Source organism: Channa argus, chromosome 7 (assembly GCF_033026475.1).
Source record: "Channa argus isolate prfri chromosome 7, Channa argus male v1.0, whole genome shotgun sequence".
NCBI classification, from domain to species: Eukaryota; Metazoa; Chordata; class Actinopteri; order Anabantiformes; family Channidae; genus Channa; species Channa argus.
The window spans coordinates 11,281,215-11,301,277 of record NC_090203.1 but is presented as its reverse complement, the minus strand read 5'-3'; the positions used below and the strand labels follow the sequence as shown (position 1 = coordinate 11,301,277).

Here is a 20,063-nt window from a genome sequence, read left to right as displayed (position 1 = left end):
TCATCAGAACAGCACATAAGGTCATTAAAATAATCAACATCATTACCAGCTGCAGCATTAAAGTGTTGCGTAATCATATGAACCAATCTGTATAAAGAGAACTTTCACTTTTTCTATTTTTTAGGCTAATAATTTAGCATTTCAAATGCAGGACTTCTACTTGCAACAAAGTATTTCTACACAGTGGTATTGCTAGTTTAATTTAAGTAAATGTTCTGAATACTTTCTATACATTATACTATCATGAACAGTGAAAAAATCTGATTCTTTACAGAGACACTGTAGTTTATTAATAGAAGCTACTGTGGCTAGTTCCTACTCAGAGGGCGGCCTCAGCTCTCTGAACACTATAGATCCATCTGAGAGATCTATACACAAGGAGGGAAGCTCAGGGTAACACATTCACATCGAACCACTCAAGTAATACAAATGTCATGTAGTTTTGTATTTGTGGTTACCAGACATTCAGTTGGCACTTTATTAGGTACAGCTTAGCTAAAACTAACAATTGCCAGCTGAGTGTATGAGCCAAGTTGTATCTGTAATGTGTGTGGGCCACTGCCTAGAAAAAGGATTTTATTCAGCTTGAAGCAGAAATCAGAAAGACCCTTTTGAGATTCAAACCAACACATAGACAGTCATGGTCTTTTTTATATTGCCTTACGCATAACTTGTAATAAAGATGTTCTTGGCAGCTGCACTCTCTTCTTTTTGACCTTTCAGACACAGCATCTTCTGTTTTTTTTTAAAACTAAATTAACTCTTTTTAACTCTGTTGTGTTTCTCTTGAACTCTGATTCTCACATCCATAAATCATTATGTGCTATCAGTTCATCCAAGCAATAGACCATGTTCAAGGACATGAGGTTGGGATAGAGGAGTGAAATAATTCGTTCTGCAGGACAAAGAGGGGCGTCACAACTCTGGTGGAGACTGAGAGAGACATTTAGCTTGAATCAAGAGGAGCATGTCCGCACCAGTGAACGTATGTGTCAGAACACAGGGCACCTGTGGATCCAGAAATCTGCTTTCTTGTGTCACACTAGGGAGAGCCCTATGTATGACTGCAGCAGAGACTGTGGTAGAGGAGAAGTCAGAGGGGAGAAAAGAGGTTAGAAAGAGGGGTGTGGATGGACGAGTGCGGAGCTTTAAGGAGATCCCTCACACAGGGAAGAGTGGCTGGGTCAACCTGGTGAAGTTCTGGAAAGAAGATCGTTTCGGGCAACTTCACAAACACATGGAGCGAACCTTCAATGCCCTTGGCCCCATCTACAGGTAGGAAACGACAGAGAAAATATCAAAACATAACATTATGCATTTAAGTATCAATCAATTTATTCAGGAATGTAGGCCATCGGGTTCATAGTTCCACATTAATGCAGATAAAAAACACAGTCTCTTCTGCATTCCTAAATGCACAGAATAATTTTCAATGCTTACTGCAAATCAGAAACAACTGATAAGTCATTACATAGTTGACCTGTAAGATTTACGTCATGTAAGTATTTGTCACATAGAATAATGGTAGAATAAGGAAAGCACATGATTAAATTTAAAAGTTAACATCATAATGTTTGTGTGTGTGTGTGTGTGTGTGTGTGTGTGTGTGTGTGTGTGTGTGTGTGAAGGGAGAATGTGGGCACCCAAAGCAGTGTGAACATCATCATGCCACCCGATATTGGTGAGCTGTTTCGCTCAGAAGGTCTGCACCCTGAACGGATGACACTGCAGCCCTGGGCAACTCACAGAGAGACACGCCAGCACAGCAAGGGAGTCTTCCTCAAGTGAGCTTATGTTTATAAGCAGTGTTATGGTGACATAAATCTAAACAGTCCAAGCTGAGATACTGTAAACCTGATGAGATCTGTGTAGCTTTCTCAGAATTTGAAAAGATCTGCAGAGCCACAAAGTACTGATTACTACTGAGCCTTAAATGCCAATTACTTCATGTGTAAAATTATTAAAGTTCTCCTTTGTGTAATTTGAAAATCACAGCTTTTTAATCCATTATATTTGATTCACAGTGACGGAACAAAAGTCACATGGGTCGTGTTAAATGTGTTGCTTCGAATCTTCTTTACGTAGGAGCGGTGAGGAGTGGCGAGCTGACCGTCTACTGCTCAACAAGGAGGTGATGATGAGCGCATCTGTCAAGCGATTCTTGCCTCTCCTTGATGAGGTGGCGAGGGATTTCTGTCGAGTGCTGCGGGTGAGAGTGGAGAGGGAGGGCAGAGGCGAGGAGGGGAAGCGCAGTCTGACCATCGATCCCAGTCCTGACCTCTTCCGCTTTGCACTGGAAGGTCAGAGGTCATCGCTGATTTGGCATCACTGGTCACAACGATTTTTAATCTGTGATTTGATTTCTTTGTGGATTTGTATGTGTATTTCTGCTGCTAAAGAAAAGATGTTTATCTTCAATATTCCAGCTCTTTACTCTATGCTTGAGATGAGACTGAAGTGTGGAGAGGTGGAAAACTACAAAGGTCCAGTAGGAAAAATCCCACCTCTATCATATCTTTATCCAGCTATGACCTTAAAGTCCTTGGGGAGAGGAGGTTATGGATTAATATCGCCTCCCTCATTTGACAGGCTTTCATTCAGCCCAAGTATCAGCTTTATGGGCTGAGTCAGTGACGTAGGCTGTGAGAGCTTCTCACGTCAGAGACATTATACAATCTGCAAAGACATCACATTAAAATTCACAGCACATATAAGGAGCAAACCTAATTCTCATTCCTGAGGCTTATTTCTTTTTAACATAATACAGATGTGGGAGGTCAAAGAGAACATCCACCTTTAAAAACAGAGGCACCAACAAAGATGATCAAAGCTCCTGCATTTTTCCGCCAGGTCTGCTCCTTTCATGTTACCTATCTGCAGCATTCATAAGTGTGAATGTCTGTGTGAGTCAGTGTGCTGTATTCACACTAAGCATGCTGGCCTGCTCTTAGTGGACCTCAGCAAACAAAACCAACTGTGAAGCTGGAACAGGAACAATCTGTTATCCGCTTACTGATGTGTGTGCATGTCTGATAGGTAATGGATGTCTGGTGAAGGACAAACGTTTCCTCTGAGACCTTGTATGCGATTAGAAAAAAAAGCTGAATTTGAAAAATATAAAACAGTATCTGCTTGCCACGGAGAAATATGTCTTTACTAAGAGTATATTTTTGGGTTATATCCAGTAGTTCTATAGTTTATATAGTTTCTGCAGAAGAAAAACCTTAAATCATCATATGCTTAATCATACAGTAGTTCTTTGTGATCCTAAAAAGCTAATTATTCCACAGTCTGCAGTTGTGCAAAAAGCTGTCACAACTGTATTTATACCTGTTTTTGTGTCCCTCTCCATCTATAGCCAGTTGCCATGTGATATATGGGGAACGTATCGGCCTCTTCTCCTCATCTCCTTCCCTGGAGTCTCAGAAGTTCATCTGGGCTGTGGAGCGCATGCTGGCAACAACTCCTCCTCTCCTTTACCTGCCCCATCGCCTGCTGGTCCTTATTGGCGCACCCCTGTGGATCCAGCACGCCACTGCATGGGACCACATCTTCAGTCACGGTAGGAAGAGCTACAGGCACCAGATGGACTGCTCATGCAGCTAAAATTGAACATTTAGTCAACAGAACATTTCTGAGGTGGCTGTAGCTCGATCCCTGGTCCCGGCTTTTTGTCGAAGTGTCTTTGGGCAAGACACTGATCCCCAAAAGCCCTTTCCCCTCCCAAGCTGCGCAGTGCTGATCAAAGCCCGGTGGAAATTGGGGAGGGTTGGATCAGGAACCGCATTCGGTGTAAAAACTGTGCCAAATCAACATGCGGACAATGACCCCTGAACTTACTGGATAAGCCCACAAAAAAAAAAAAAAGTCAACATAATATTTCTACTTCATTAAACTCTTACTTTAATCTATATATTTCTCCTTCCGTACTCCCAACTTACCTGACTCTGTCATCCTGCATCATGTACTGTATGTTCAAGCTGAGGCGAGGATCCAGAAGGGGTACCAACGCCTGTCGACCTCCCAGGGTCAAGGATCTAAGGCTGGCATAGCTGGAGACCAGTACAATGGGGTTCTGGGCCAACTCCTGAAGAAAGGACAGCTATCTTTGGACCTCATCAAAGCCAATATCACTGAGCTGATGGCTGGAGCGGTCGACACGGTGTGTGTGTGTGTGTGTGCGTGTGTGTGTGTGTTTATGTGTCTTTCCTTGGCCTGCATCTGTGTGCATCAACCTGACTGATTCTCTGTCACCTCCCATTGCATCCTCTGTGCAGACAGCGGTGCCCCTGCAGTTTGCTCTGTTTGAATTGGGACGAAACCCAGAGGTGCAGGAGAGGGTGAGGCAGCAGGTGAGAGCGTCATGGGCACAGGCTGGCGGTGACCCTCAAAGAGCCCTCCAGGGGGCGCCACTACTGAGAGGCACAATGAAAGAGATTCTCAGGTACATAAAATCCAAGCGTCTAGCTGTATATAGTCTGTTGTACACAAATCAGACTTAAATGATGGACCTAAAATGTAAGCTTGAAAGTTTCTTGTTCACTTAGGAAACATTAGCTGGGAGAGGAGTTCCAGCTGAAGTTTGCTAGCTTTTTCTTTCAACCATGGTTGGCACATTGGTAATTCCATTGCTGATGTGGACTTTAAGTTGGAGATGTTGGTCTTCTATTAATGTTTCAAATAAAAGAGATATAAACACTAAAGGTAAAGTGAGGATGCTTTCAAAACTTTCGCCGTGATTAGTTCTAGAAACATGCATCAAAAACATATGTGACATCAAAACCGGGATAATGGATGATAGAAGATGTTGATGGATGTATAATGACACAAAACAAATGTCTCGTTCAGATCAGTAGAGTATGAATAAAAAATGCTGTGGGCTTGGGAACAGCTGTCTCTTTCTATTTACATCATGTGTTTTCATCAGCACCACTCAATTCTATGAAATGAGACTTGATTAATCCCGAGTTTGTGTTGAGAACTGAGTGAGAAGTCAAAGGTGACCTCTAGAAAAATGTGTTTTTGGTGTTGTTTTGTGTTGTGTCAGGTTATACCCAGTGGGAATCACAGTACAACGACGTCCAATCAAAGATATTGTTCTTCAGAATTACCACGTACCAGCTGGGGTGAGTCATCACACTGTGATCACACTTTGGCGCTCGCTTATTTTAATCCAAATTCTCCCACAAGTTGAATCTGCACAAAAAAAATTAAACAATCTCCCCTCAGACTCTGGTCCAGGTCTGTCTTTACCCCATGGGAAGGAGTGCAGAGGTGTTTAAGGATCCACAGCGTTTTGACCCTGAGCGGTGGGTCAGAGAGAAGGGCCAACCAGTAGTAGGGTCGGGGTTTCGCTCCATGGCATTTGGGTTTGGGGCGAGGCAGTGTGTCGGAAGGAGGATTGCTGAGAATGTAATACAGCTCCAGCTCATGCATGTGAGTGACAGTTACCAATAGGAGGGAAGAGCAAAGAAAATAGAATATAAATATACAAATATACACCAGGAGCAGAAATTGGAGAAAGGCCTATAAATCTTCTTAGTTAACTGAATATAAAGTAGTTACAGTAGTTTTTACATTTAAAATTTTCACAAGACGGAAACATGCTCAAATAACTTTGTTTGATTTACATGAATTTCCAAAAAAGAACCTACATGTCAAAGTGGAAACAGTCAAACAGTAAAATCATTGCTGGTGTAGCCAGTTGGTTTCAAATGTTGGTCAGTTAAATAGAAATCACTTGAGTGCAGAGAATGTATTTAGTATCATAGTATAGTATACTGTACAATTACTACACCATACAAACGAGAGAATAGTCAAATGAAAAAGTTGTTGAAAATCAGAAGTCAAGGGATGGATAGAAAAACATGGGCATGTTACTGAATTGAGTGATGGTAAATCCATCATTAAGAAATGGATGCAAAATCGTACAGGTGTAAATCTGCCTAGAGCGGGTTGTTTTAAAAAATGGAGTTACTGTGCAAAAAGGAGACTAGAGAGGGGGACCAGCAGCACACCTATGACCCCTCTGAAGGAGGTACAAGCTTTAGTGGATGAGTCACTGAACAGACAACTGCTGCCTTGGTTCATTATAGTTTCTTAAGGTTGAATTGCAAAGAGAAAAGGAGTCAAATGAAATCTCAACTCGAATTTGTCAGAATGCATGGAGACTCTGTAGTGAAGTGGAAGACGTTTCTAAGGTCTAATTAGAACAATCCAGCTTTTTCCCCTCAGAGTAACAGGCAATAATTGTAGGATGTAATGTGAAGTTTGTATGATAATTAAAGAAACTATTACTATTACTATAAATCTTTGCCTTGGAGGTGCTAGCAACTCATAAAGTACAAACTATCCTAACCTTGTCTTTCCCATTGTCTCCACACCTCCTCCCCTCCCTCCCTCCGTTCCCTCCCTCCGTTCCCTTTGTCTTCCTCTCTGTCTAGACTCTACTGAGCTTCCATCTTAGTGTGCCATCTTCAGACGACATTAAAACCATATATACCCTCATTCTCCAGCCTGAGACTCCACCAAGAATCACTTTCAGCAACCTCTGACACTTCCAGAGAGAAGACAGCAGTCATATCAACATTTGGCACATCTAACCACACAATGTACCTGCTGCCACTCTACCAACACAACTAACTTCTGATGATACTCAGTGATCACATACATGTTGTATTCAGTCTCAGAATTAATAATGCTTTAAAGTAAAGTATGATTCGTCTTCACGTTGTCGTCATTTCACTCACATTAGCAACATTACCCAGAGATGCGCCAGGTGGCGCTAAAGCTCACACTTGAATTCTAAATTTTTTTTCTTACATTTGTGGCGTTGTCCCTCCTCAGCAGTCAGTCTTGGCCTGCTCACCCAACAAACAACAGGTTGGTCATTTCCTTTCAAAACTTTACAGGTTGGTTTCCCACTGTGTCTGTGAACTGCAATTGCCCACTAAGTACAATATGCAGTACTATATACCTCATACAGTTTTTATGGTATATGTTGTTTACTGATTGAAAAACTTCCTTTTTCATGTTTGCTAGCTTTTCAGTTGTTTGCTAAACAAATTAGTGTCTAATAAAGAGATGTTTAGACATTGCTTTTCTTTCTGAACAGACAACTAAGATAAGGTGCTCAGTTTAAAAGTCAAAACAATGAAAGTTTTGACTGCAACGTGACTTTTTATTCTCACATTTTCTTGTTTTATATGTTTCTGATTAACTGAAAGTAGAACATGATATGATTGCACTTTGCACTTCATGTGTCAAACTGACCTTTACTTTGGTGTGGTAATTATGTGTAGTGCTTTCATATCACACTGGGTGTGTGGTGTGCGGAGCAGAGGGCTGCAGGGCAAATTGTCTCCAGCCCACCCAAGAACAAAGGTCTGTTTGTACTTTGGCTAACAATTTACACCCTCTGTCAGCTTCAGCCACGACTGTGCATAGATACAAGAGAGTGCAGCTTCATGCACTGTTTAGAGTAAACTATTCCACACATTATCTCTTAGTGTCACCTCATCTGTCTCACACTTATGTCACAGCCTTTACCAGTCCCACGCATTTCTGAGACAAGACGTTTTGATTTCTGTATTTTTTCAGTAAAATTGTAGCATGAAGATACGGTGACATGAAGGGCCCCACTTTCTCAGGAGCTCACAGTCTTTGTGACATCAACAAACTAAATTTGCAACAAACTTATTAAAAACAATAATAAAAAGATTCAAACATCATAGAAAAGAGTATCTAATAAGTTGCTTTTTTAGATGACTTAATAATTGCTCGCATGAATATCAGCAACTTTAGTGATACCAGGCTGTGGCTCTTGTTAATATTTCTCCATTGCATTTCTCCAATGAGCTGCCAAACATCTCAGTATTCAGCCAAGTGATAAAGTGGAACCGGATCAAATCCGACTTATTATCACTATATTATTACCTACTATTCCTTTTAGATAATAAGAGAAATTAATGACTTACCAGACACAACTGTCAAACGTTATTCTCACTAAGAATTTCCCTAAGGGTCCATTCTGTGGTTGCATTATTCTGGCCAGTGTAGATACTGAGTTCACAGTGTGCAATTTTACAGCAACTGACTAATTCATCTGGTGATATTTTTATTGGTAATTAGTGCTGGATGAAGTCTTCAGATGTATTGTTTTATACAACCAACAATGCAAAATTCAAACATGTTTAAAATTACAACATAATTGAACAGAAAAGTCAGAGAATCATTTTCAAAATTTGCAAATAGCAAACATTTGGCATTTTTACTTTTTAAATTGTATAATATTTATGTTGCTGTTATTAATTAAATGCAATATGAGATGAAGAAAAGTCAATTATTTAGAAATTAATGTAATAATAAAATGATTGCATGTCAGGTTTGAGGTTAGGGCTATGATTACACAATGTTCAGTGAAGCAGCAAATACTATCACTTTGGACTGTAGTGATAGTGTCATTACTGGTCTGTTAACATTAGGGTTTGTGCATTTTTAGCATCTTCACCCAGTCAGACTGGGCCTTCCACACTAGTTCAGTGTCTGTTGCAAGCAGTGGACTTACTCCAAATACTGTGAGTGGGAGGAGACATTAATGGGTAGCAGGGGGGTCAGAGAGTAAACTGACTGAAATTCACTGAGACAGGTTTGTAGAGAATGGAAATGTGAGGACAAAGAAGGGTAAAGACTAAGGAGGAAGTCTGGTATAATACATGCAAAAAAATAGAAACCCTAAAATAAACTACAGCAATTGTTTTGGATTGAAACCCATTTGATTGTTTGCTCAAAATGGGTAAGTGGACCAAGGACATTTCTTTGCATTAGAGTGCAGAGTTATAATTCATTTTGTAAGTTATTATTGCTAAGGATCCATTATTTACCCACTTTTGTAACTGATTTGAATGATTAGGGAGCTCTATGTAAGGTTGTATCTTGATTGTTATATTATCCATTTCATGTAGACTTTATTAGATATGTGCATGACTCAGGTAAAATACTGCCTCACTTTCATTTGTCAGAAGCAGATGTTTGGTGCAGAGTCTTAGCTGGACAAACATGTCATCACACATCATTGTCTGCACCAATGCAGGAGTGTGACCCACTGCAAACAGGTCACCACTGGTCTACTGCAGCCACACACACCACCTGATTCACCTTTATTATCAGCTGTAAAAACTGTGTGTTGACTGATATTTTGTAACATCTGGGTCTTTGACCGAATGTCTGCTTTATTTATAGTCAGCCTTCAAGTAACAGGTACCTGTGTGTGAGGGCATGGGTTTGTGTGTGTGTTTCCATGTGTGCAGAGTGTCAGAGGGGGATCTCGGTGGGACACGTAATGATGAGTGCAGCAGTGCGGCAGAACTGGGTCACAGGGATGTGTAGAGAAAACATAGACAGGCATCGAAACCACAGGGAAGAGGAGTGTTGTGCACATTTAAATTGCCCTGCAAAACCTCCAGTTTTCATTAGGAACTTTCCTTTACAGAGTTTAAGCTTTGTCCTTCTCAGTTTTTGCCTGCAAATAGCTTTGGCACTAAACTAAGAAATGAGACACACAAGGTGACAAAAACTAACAAAATAACAAAAAACATCACAAATTGACTTTTTTCATTTTTCTCCTATAATTCTATAATCTTTGTTGCTAGCTTCCTCCCATCTTCACCTCACCCTCACCTTCTGACTCCTTTGTACCCACCACTTCAATCTTGCTGTGCTGTTAGTACTGACCTCATCTGTCAGGTTCTCCTCTCAGGTCTTTTCTCCCATGAGGCGCCAGAAATTGCAGGCTTGACTGACTGTGACATCCTCTAAAATGGATGTCATTATACTGGCTCAAAGCCTTCAGCTGGGCACCACGATGCCTTGCATGAAAGACACAGACGCTATTTATTGGGTTTATTCAGCTGCAGTGTCTGGTAGAGTCACTGGAATAGGCTGTTACAAGGCAATACATATTTGTATCATCATCATCAAGTCCACAGTTTGAATCCCTCCACCGGCCACCGGCTGTGGCCTTTCCGAATGGTGTTAGCTGAATTGTTGTCTGTATGTGTAGGTCTCTCTTTGTTGGCCTCAAAATAGACTGGCAACATGTCCAGGGTGTACCCCGCCTCTTGTACCCGTGTACCTGTGACAGCTAGGATAGGCTCCATCACCCCACCACCTTTAATGGGATAAGTGGTTACAGATAATGGACGGATGGATGGATGAATCAAAGAGCTGTGTACATATAAAAATTATTGTTCACAAGGATTAAATCTGTAATTCTTAATAGAATAATGGATGAATGAATTCATTTTAGCATTGGCAGAGTGGCAGTTTTCCTTCAGGAATTTATTTTGAGATTTCTGAAGGGGAAAATTACAGTTAGTGTTAGCTGGGTGACTGGCAGCCAAATAGTTAATGCAAATTTAACAATCAATAATCATATTTTGCCTTAGTTGTTGACGTGCTGTTAAGGATGAAAAACACGTCCATTTTGACATATTGGACAACAACAGACATACAACCAAATGAGTCTCCTTTCAATCTGAGTGTGTCTTCATTTGTATAAATTCTTTCTCTAATAGAAATGCAGACAATATTTAAATAAACAGTGCGGGAAATCCTAATCTTCTCCTCCTGCCTCAAAGTCAGCTTGATTTATATTAAGAGCTTGTTCGTTTACTTGAGATTCACAGCTATCATTGGTTTCAAATGTTAGCATGGAAACCTATTTTCCTCCATAAGACAGTTAGATAAGTGTTCTTACCTGTTTACGAATGCCATTTAATTCCTGATTAAATAGCAATGTTTCATTTTCATATAGTTAACTTGTATAGCAGCTGACTATCAGCGTGTTAATCTTCACAGTTATTGTCAGATCAGTGTCATGTGATATTGTGCCTTTGTGTTAAGATACATACTGTTAACATGTATGTTTCCTCTTTTCTGACTGTGTGTTGTTGTGGTGAGCTGTCATTTCTTTAACACTCAGCAGAAGTGTTGTTTTGTTCATGAACACAACAGGATTCACACATAGTTTTCTCTTTGAGGTGTGTAGTTCATTTGGTTTCGCAGGTGGATGTTTGGCAGCAAAGCTTTCATGCCCAACTTCTACCCGTTGACAAAATCTCTCTGTCCCTGCAGCTCGCATCAGGCGCTACTCAGACACGATGACACTGCCGGACTCTTTCATCCAACGCCAGCATCTGGATGCCAGCATGGCTGACACCTTCCTGGAGCATCTTTGTCTCCTGGACATTAACCAGGAGCCAATCACAGCTCGCAACACCAGTATAATCTGCACCATTGGTGAGTATGACAAGCAGTCACAAACAGTGAGTCTCAGTTTCAAGTTTGTTTTCTGGCTACTGTTGTCATTGCCGGCTCCCTGTCAGAGAGCCAGCTCCTGGATGCTGGGTGGACTCATGTGTTGGCAGAGCCTACTTCTTGGCTGTGGCACATTTTTTTCCATCCAGATCAAAGAGAAAAATCATTATAAGTAAGCACAATAAACAGATTGCTTCTCAATTTGTCCAGGACTCTGATTATCCAGATAGTGGCTTTGATTTCCTGGTAACTAACAATCACATTCATCATTGATTAGTCTGCTGAGCAATTTCCTGCAACAAAACAACAAAAAAGATCCAGTTCAATTTCCAGGTCCAATTCAGTTTTTTTGTTCTACCAACAGTACAAAATCTAAATATTTAGTAATTTAAGAAAGTATTAATACTATACAATTTACGTCTTTCACATTTTACTGTACTGCAAATTACTTTCAAATGGGAAATAAATCCACATTTCGCCCAAAATTAACCTAAAATAACAATATTTTGAAAATAATTGAAACATTTATTGGAAATTAAAAAATTTACACCCCTCCTTTGCAAGAGTACTGTAGTCAAAGCCTGTACTGTAGCGAACCAAACTGATGTGAGAAGCAACCTGTCTGCTTTAATTTTTACTCAGATGAAGCAAGCCAAAGCAGCCAAACAAATGGGGTTTAGTATTGAAGTATTGAATTGAGCATATGAATAATTATGGAAATTAAAATACAGTAAACTATATTGTTCACCGTTAGGGGTTATTGCATGTTTTTCAATTTTCAAATAAGTTTACAGAACAGTTAGTTGTTTAAAAATAGAATGAAAATGAATAGTTTGAAGTAACTCATTAGTACAGAAAACAAAAAATTTGCCATTTTAGAAGCTGATATTTTTAATGAAAAAAAATTTCAACAAGTCTCTGAATTGACAGCTTTAATGTTAATTGTCTGGTTTTTCTCTTCCTTTTAGGTCCCACTTCCCGATCAATCCCAAAACTTCAGGAGATGATCAAAGCAGGAATGAATATTGCTCGTCTGAATTTCTCTCATGGCTCACATGAAGTATGTACTAACATGTCTCACAGTTATTGTACTTACACTTGGTCTTTCCCTGAGTCATGTATTGATTCTCTGTCTGTCTCCCCCCATGTGTCCAACAGTACCATGGTGAAACCATCAAAAACATCAGAGAGGCAGTGGAGACGATAACATCTGACCCCTTGTATTATCGGCCAGTTGCCATCGCCTTGGATACAAAGGGTCCAGAGATCCGCACCGGTCTGGTGAAAGGGGTAAGGATATTAGGATTCTATAGTCAAGTAGCATCAAGTAGTCTAAACCTAATCAATTTGTCACATTCAGTCAGGTGTAAGCGGTGCAGAAAATACGTCAACAGCTTTATGCACTACATCATTTTTGCACTCGTCCCCATCAGATTGTGCTGTTCTTTTTGTCTGCTTTACTGAGCAAATAATTCAGAGCTGTTGGAAACCGCTTCACGCCTTGATTAACTTAAGAAATGCCATGCATGACGTATGAACTGCATACTGAATCGTGTTTGTTGCATGTCCACAAAATTCTATATAGAAGTCCAATTGGAAGAACAAATAGTCACTGACACATTATACATCATTTTCACAGATGACATTTTATATTAAATGCGAAGGATGGTAAGAAAAATGACACTGTCGTCTTTAACAAATGTATACAAAAAATTATGTACATGCTGTAAACAGTAATTATAAACCCCAATACAATAATTAAGATCAACAAATCTTTTTCACAAAGCAGCTGACATTATATTCAATCCCATTGAGCCTCAGTTATCACCATCATTTGCCTTATAAACCTCTAAAAATGATTTACCACAAACATTTTCAATAACACCTAGTTGTCAGAGCTCCAGCCTGTAATTAAACCAAACATTTGTGAGGCTAGACAGCATGTGGAGATGGATTAAATATGTGTCAGTTTGGTTCAGTCCCAGGTCATGGTTTTGCATCAGCAAACAAAGGAAGGGTCCTTCCTAGGAAAGCCAAATATGTGATTCTTGTTTGTTTTGCAAGAGCAAAATATTTGCTCACTGAAGCTGGTGGCATCAGAATTTAGAAGGTTTCGAATTCTTTCATGTAAAAAAAAATCAAATAATTAATTGATCTTAACAATATCATTACCTTCTTTTTTGTTTTGGCTCTTCTGTGAATGTTAAACAACATAAAATACAGTTTGTATGTCTACATCTCTGTGTTGACACATTCACGCAAACACAAGACTTAAAATATTCTTAAACACCTCAGGTGCCAATTGATGATTTCTCTTCCACGATGCCAAGAAAGCAAGTGCATTGACATAAAAATACAATTTTAATGCATCACTTAGCTTATCACTTGTCCCTCAAGCACACCTTGCTTTTATCATTTTATTTAGAATAGACAAGTAGTGGTTGTGATTCAAAGCCAGTGGCTCATTCACAGTGGGTTTCTACCTGTAGGGGCTGATGTTGTGTGTTTGTATGGGTGTTTACAGAAAGTGGAGGAGGAAGTGGAGCTGCAAAAAGGGAGCCATGTCCGTGTGGTGACATCACAGAGTGACAAAGACAAGACAGATGGAAAGATTATCTGGGTGGACTATCCCGACCTGCCCAAAGTCCTCAAGAAGGGAGGAAAGATCTACATTGATGACGGCCTCATTGGACTCAAAGTCACAGAAACAGGTAAAACACAGACTTTAACAAAATTGTATAGAGTGTGTTTGTCTACTTGCTGTTTCTGTATTTATTTATTTATTGCTTTTTCTAATTTGTTATAAATTTGTTTGCGTCTTGTTTTTTTGTTTTTGTTTTTTAAATATTGTATTGACTGCAAATCAATAAAATTCAAAAAAACTCTAAAAAGCAACAGAGGAAAAAGAGCAACACAGAAAAAAAGATAAAGAAAAATGTGTGTCCGGGCATAAACATCCACATGCATATCCTAACAGCACATATGGTACATATCAGTGCAGAAATATATCTACATATATGCACAAATATTTACTGTACAATCTACTGATTTTTTTGTTTTTGAAACATATAAAAATCTACATTTATTGTGAAAATCCTCAGATACATTTATTCCAGACAGTTTGTAGATGGGGCCTAACAGCCTGTGATCCCAACTGTGAAATCGTTTACTTGACCTCATGTTTTCCTCTACAGCCTCAGACTCAGGGTGGGTGGACACCGTGGTTGAAAACGGCGGGGTGCTTTGCAGTCGTAAAGGTGTTAACCTCCCCGGTTGTGACCTAGTCGGCCTGCAGGCGGTCAGCGAGCGGGACGAGGCGGACCTAAGGTTTGGGGTGGCCCAGGGCGTCGACATGGTGTTCGCTAGCTTCATTCGCTCGGCCCAGGATGTCAAGGACGTACGGCGAGCTCTAGGGGCACACGGACGACACATCAAAGTCATCAGCAAGGTGGAAAGCCGGCAAGGGGTTCTGAAGTGAGTCAAGGAATCCAAAACGTTTAGTCTGGGTGCAGTTATTTTGAACAGTGCAGTAGCTGGAGGTAGTGAGTAACATAATGAGGCTGTGACAGGACTTATAAACCCACCACTGACGAATATCTGTCCCCGCTGTGGACATTCAGCTGTCAGTGAGGGATGGACATATGTCAGCACTTGATTCTACACATCTAATATAAGTAATCTGTGTGTCTGTCAGTGTGAGTTATAGTTGCCATTTAATATGTGAAACAGATAATTTCACAGCTCTTTCTCATCACCATTATTTATCTCTTGCTTTGGCCTAATGCTCATTGGCTGCTGATAAACTACAGCTTTATTTTAAAGGCGTTTACTTAGATTGGATCATTAAGATTAAGTTCTACATGATTATGATGCTGTGTGTTAACATTTGTAGTATGATGTCTCTTACAGCTGAATTTTTTCTTAAATCTGCAGCGTCCTGCTGTCCCTCATTGCTCACATATGGTTTTGGATTTTGTCCACATGACTTGGGATTTAGATCTCAGTTGAACAAAGTCTTCAGTGGTTTTTAACTCTTAAAGCAGTTTGCAAAATCCTGTTACTGCACATCAAGACATGCATTTGGATGTTTCTTGGATAATGCACAGGAACAGACGGTTTCTTCATCATTTGACTTTTTTTTTACCTCTTTTTCCTCATTGCTGCTCACGCCTCCATTTGTGCTCTCATCCTACTCCCTCTCCTTTATCCCAAACACTTAATCTTTTGCTTCCTCATCCGCACTAATCGGCCTGTCAGTTTTGAAGAGATCCTGGCTGAGAGTGACGGCGTGATGGTTGCCAGGGGCGACCTAGGAATCGAAATCCCAGTGGAGAAAGTCTTCGTTGCTCAGAAAATGATGATCGGGCGCTGCAACTCTGCTGGCAAGCCAGTCATCTGTGCCACGCAGGTCAGAGCCAAACACAAACACGCCCACGCAGAAAAGAGGATCCAGAAATTATACAATATGCAGATTTGGACTCTAACTACACCGTTAGCATATCAAATGTCAAGAAGGTTCCAAGTAACAACATATCCAACACTGAAAACCTAACACACATTAACCTCACACTCCTGAATAATGTACTCACACAAACAGACACAGTTGCCCAGTAAACACACACACACACGCGCACACACATTTCTTCTCATTCACACCATGGTTTCTTTACACACACACACACACGCACGCAAACACTCCTGCAGCCATGTTGAGTCACAGTGCTGTGGCTCGTTTATGCTACAGCTCCTGACTCAGAGTGACAGCGTTATAGCAGGTTTGCAACTTGAGACCTGAGCCCACATACGACATCCACACACATCCACTAATCACCATTAGCTAAACATTCCTAACTACTACAAAGATGCAGACCCTCAGGCAATGCTGCAAGCTGCCTCTTTTTCCAACTGTCTGCCTTGCTTATTGACTCATACCAATAATGATTTTGCAAAGTCACACTTCCCTGGCCCTGTCTAAATGATCTCTCCTTTCTCCTCTACTGCTGTCCATCCATTCACGAAGTGATTGTGTTCTCTCCTCATTCTCTCCCTCCTAAAGCCTGTATGCTTCACACCACTTTCTCATCATGGACAAAATTTGATACTTAAAGATACAAACCTGTATTTTTTAAGTCATTGGGTGATCAAATCTCTTTAACGTGCCCAATGGAGACAGTCTAATGTATTATGTGTTTGTTCACGTGTGGTTGTAGATGCTGGAAAGCATGGTGTCCCACCCACGGCCAACTAGAGCAGAGGGCAGTGACGTGGCCAACGCTGTGCTGGATGGAGCGGACTGTGTGATGTTGTCTGGGGAAACCGCTAAGGGACTGTTTCCTGTGAAGGCAGTTGCAATGATGCACTCGGTGTGTTTTTGTTTTGCATCACGTCCAATATGTGACATCTGACTCCCTGAAAACTCTTTCCCCCTCTGCCCCAGTCGCATCCTCTCTCTCTCTTTCTTTCTCTCAGATCTGCAGAGAGGCAGAGGCAGCCATTTTCCACCAGCAGCTTTTTGAGGAGCTGCGTCGTCTCACCCCTCTCTCCTCTGACCCCACAGAGGTCACAGCCATTGGAGCTGTTGAATCCTCTTTCAAATGCTGCGCGGGGGCCATCATAGTCCTCACCACCAGTGGCAGGTGCGTATCCTAATGCTGCCATCAGAGAGGAATGTCTATATAAATAAGAATGTCCATTTAATGACTTTTTCCCAAATTGCAGTGATGTTGAAATAAATGAGTCTTGCTAAAACTGATGGCACTTCCATATTTGTATATTTAAACACTACATAGAGACTGACAATAAGCGCAAACTGCTACCTTGCTTCTGTCTGGAGCTGGCAACATGTACCTGCCAGCACCTGCTGTACAGCGTTTACTAGCAAACCACTCTTCATGGTTAAACCTAGAGTTCATGTGCTTCTTTGATGAGGTCAGTAACTTTCTGCTGTCTTGAAACTGATCCCAACCGAGAATGAGCACATAATCCACCTAAAATAGCAAAGCTCTCATTGAGACTCTGTAAAGATTAAATTTTAATGTGGTTTAAATGTGGTGATGGGTCCATTTTGATACAGTACCATCAAAATGAGCCAGTCTAGCTGTATGATACTTTGTGCTAAAAGCTAAGACATCCAGCTTCTGCCTGTTGTCTTTGTCCATGATAGAAGTCACGTACCTCTCAGCACCAAAGCAAATAAATGTAATTGTCAAGATGTTTAACTCCTGTCTTGAAAGTTAGGGAAAGATCATGGTTCTACAAAATAAACTATGGGTAAATACTGGTGAGAATTATGCAACTAAAACTTGATTAAGGTTAATAAAAGACATGTTTTTCCATTCGGCTAAATAAAAGACAAACTCCTTTGTGCATTAGCTTTGCTTGCATGCACAGACACATACTGTAGACTTACTCTTAGATGTGTTAGGCTTGAGTAAACATTACACTTGCAGATGTCGTTTTTCTTTTTTTTCCGCCGTCTGCAAACATACAGTGCACAGCTTCTTTAGATGTCGGAACAACAGATGACATATTCCACAGATTGAAAATTACTGTTTCCTGCGTTTGTATGCTCAGGAGTGGTGTTTCTTGGTGCACCACTTGTGCTTTTGTATATTTTTTGTGTGGTTGCTGTGGGAACTAACTCATCTATCTGACATAATAAATACTGCTCCATACACACATATACAAACATATACTGTATATAATAATGATAATTACAATTAAAGAGAGAGAGAGAGAGATTTTCTAGAGTCAACATACACAAACCAAAATAGTGAAGACAATGTTCTAACTGTCACAGTTTTGATGACTTATTTTCCAGATCGGCACATCTCCTGTCTAGGTACCGCCCTCGCTGCCCTATCATTGCCGTCACCAGAAGTCCTCAGGTTTGTCCCCTTCTATGAACTCATTAAGAAAAATTTATTTGTGTCTTTCTTGACTAAAGCATGGCTCAATTGTTTATAATTTACACTTTTCAAAACACTGAGCAATGTGTGATAAAGTCAGTATTTACACTTGCTGTCTCTTGTGAAAAGTGCCAAAAATGTCAGCCTGATCCCATTGCCTGAGCATATTTCTGAGTAATAGTGCAGTATCATATTTCTGTTTTATGGAGCTTTCTGCAGAGGGTGATGTTCTCAGACACATGATTTAAAAAGTGCCTTCATAGCACAGAATGTGTCACAAGTTGGTTTAATGTGCATGGAGTTAATTGAGATAAATTTCTCCTGCACACAAATTTTATTTGCTCCACGTGTAGGTCAGAATTCAGAGTCACAGTTTGGGGGAGCCCATCTGGACCTGTTGTGGGAGCTTGCCCCTGTGATGACCCATAATGTCTTAAGTCAAATGGTTGCTGCTATGTATTATATTCGTTTTAATAGGTTTTAATGAGCAGATGTTTTTGGTCAAAACTACAGATTAAACTATATTTTTCATTTTGCAAAGGATCTTTACAAGGATGCATGCATTTTTTTAAACACAGATGATAATGTTTTCTAGGAAATGGTTTGGATATTATGATTTGATTGTGACTTTTATTTGTGGGGACACTAAAGACTGCACACATTTTCCTTTTCCCATCAAATTCCATAATGTTTTTATTTTAGATGTTTTTATAGGTCCCATTGTTTCAAATTATCAGTTTGACATGAACTAGAAGAAGATACAAGGTTATTGTTCTAAGAGTGACGTTCACAATCAGGGTTTAATATTTCATTCCAGAATTCAGACAGTCATTGACAGCAAAGGATTTTCAGTAGTATTAAAGGCAGTGTTTATGTTTATAATTATGTCAGTTTGTTCCATTATTTATGAGCCACCAAAAATGAGTGTTTGTGTAAGAAAATAGCATTAATTTCTAAATGGTTAATGCCACACTTTTGTCCAATGTCTTGAATTAAATTTGAAAGTCTTTTATTTTAAATTCAATGTCGTTGTGTACAGAGGCCAAATGGCAAAAATGTTATCACTGTTGCAATATTTATTAACCTATCCGTAGATATAGCCACCACTTTTGTAGTAAACTGATCTAAATAAAGATTGATAGTAAAGTACAAAAAAAAACAAATACTATAGGTACCTTCTCTCTGTTTGTTTTTGTTCTGTCCCCCAGGTGGCCCGTCAGTCCCAGCTGTTAAGAGGAGTGTTTCCTGTCCTCTTCCACCCGTTGCCTGCTCCTGTCTGGGCTGACGATCTGGACAACAGGGTCAACTTTGGCATGGACATAGGTCAGTGTGTGTGTCCTATTATGTGCCTCCACTATCTGGATCATGTATACGCTTTAGTTTTACTCGCTCTCTGTCCCCTGCAGGAAAAGCAAGAGGGTTCTTCAAATCAGGTGACATGGTGATTGTGGTAACAGGCTGGATCCCAGGGTCAGGTCACACTAACATTATGAGGGCTGTTGCTGTTCCCTAACCACCAGACTGGTCCCATAGTGGACACTAAATTTGACTGACATGCTGATCTGACAGTGATAGAACCTCTTTAAGACAGTTCCTGTAATGTTGCCTAATTTGAATTAGTAACCACTACCACTGATAGATTAAAAACATTGTTATTTCAGGAAAATGACTGCTATTTAAGATTAAATATATGGTTACAAAAAACCTGTGATTGGACTCCTGAATGTTTAAAATTTCCAAATGGCTCCAAATAAAACCTGAACCTTTGACACACGTTTCTCCTGTTTATGTTGGAACTAAAGCTGCACTAATTGAGCCCTCCAGCTCCTTCTTTTCATC

General features: G+C 40.2%; 2 protein-coding genes across 5 annotated transcripts; both read left to right on the top strand.

Annotated features, from left to right (window-relative positions):
• Positions 1-894: 894 nt before the first annotated feature.
• Positions 895-7,092, top strand: cyp11c1 (cytochrome P450, family 11, subfamily C, polypeptide 1). 2 transcript variants are annotated; one of them, XM_067511003.1, is made up of 9 exons: positions 897-1,275; positions 1,629-1,784; positions 2,086-2,300; positions 3,359-3,562; positions 3,981-4,162; positions 4,278-4,444; positions 5,048-5,126; positions 5,230-5,436; positions 6,444-7,092. In XM_067511003.1, exons 1-9 carry the CDS (start codon positions 968-970, stop codon positions 6,552-6,554), a joined length of 1,629 nt encoding a protein of 542 aa, XP_067367104.1. In that variant the 5' UTR covers positions 897-967; the 3' UTR covers positions 6,555-7,092. The 2 variants fall into 2 exon arrangements, with proteins under 2 accessions (XP_067367105.1, XP_067367104.1); XM_067511004.1 differs by lacking the exons at positions 5,048-5,126; positions 5,230-5,436 and having other exon boundaries at positions 895-1,275.
• pklr (pyruvate kinase L/R) lies at positions 6,838-19,993 on the top strand. 3 transcript variants are annotated; one of them, XM_067511006.1, is made up of 12 exons: positions 6,838-6,882; positions 11,134-11,298; positions 12,285-12,376; positions 12,475-12,606; positions 13,841-14,027; positions 14,511-14,790; positions 15,574-15,724; positions 16,527-16,679; positions 16,786-16,952; positions 18,137-18,203; positions 19,433-19,547; positions 19,631-19,993. In XM_067511006.1, exons 2-12 carry the CDS (start codon positions 11,160-11,162, stop codon positions 19,735-19,737), a joined length of 1,590 nt encoding a protein of 529 aa, XP_067367107.1. In that variant the 5' UTR covers positions 6,838-6,882; positions 11,134-11,159; the 3' UTR covers positions 19,738-19,993. The 3 variants fall into 3 exon arrangements, with proteins under 3 accessions (XP_067367107.1, XP_067367108.1, XP_067367106.1); XM_067511007.1 differs by having other exon boundaries at positions 6,863-6,911; XM_067511005.1 differs by lacking the exon at positions 6,838-6,882 and adding an exon at positions 8,652-8,794.
• Positions 19,994-20,063: the final 70 nt, after the last annotated feature.

Bases quoted from the DNA above. Each gene is read 5' to 3' on its own strand.
- cyp11c1 (XM_067511003.1), top strand. From the start codon at position 968: ATGTCCGCACCAGTGAACGTATGTGTCAGAACACAGGGCACCTGTGGA. The intron at 4,445-5,047 runs GTACATAAAATC...GTGTTGTGTCAG, and splicing joins ACAATGAAAGAGATTCTCAG to GTTATACCCAGTGGGAATCA. The intron at 5,437-6,443 runs GTGAGTGACAGT...CTCTCTGTCTAG, and splicing joins TACAGCTCCAGCTCATGCAT to ACTCTACTGAGCTTCCATCT.
- pklr (XM_067511005.1), top strand. The intron at 14,028-14,510 runs GTAAAACACAGA...TTTCCTCTACAG, and splicing joins ACTCAAAGTCACAGAAACAG to CCTCAGACTCAGGGTGGGTG. The intron at 14,791-15,573 runs GTGAGTCAAGGA...TCGGCCTGTCAG, and splicing joins AGCCGGCAAGGGGTTCTGAA to TTTTGAAGAGATCCTGGCTG.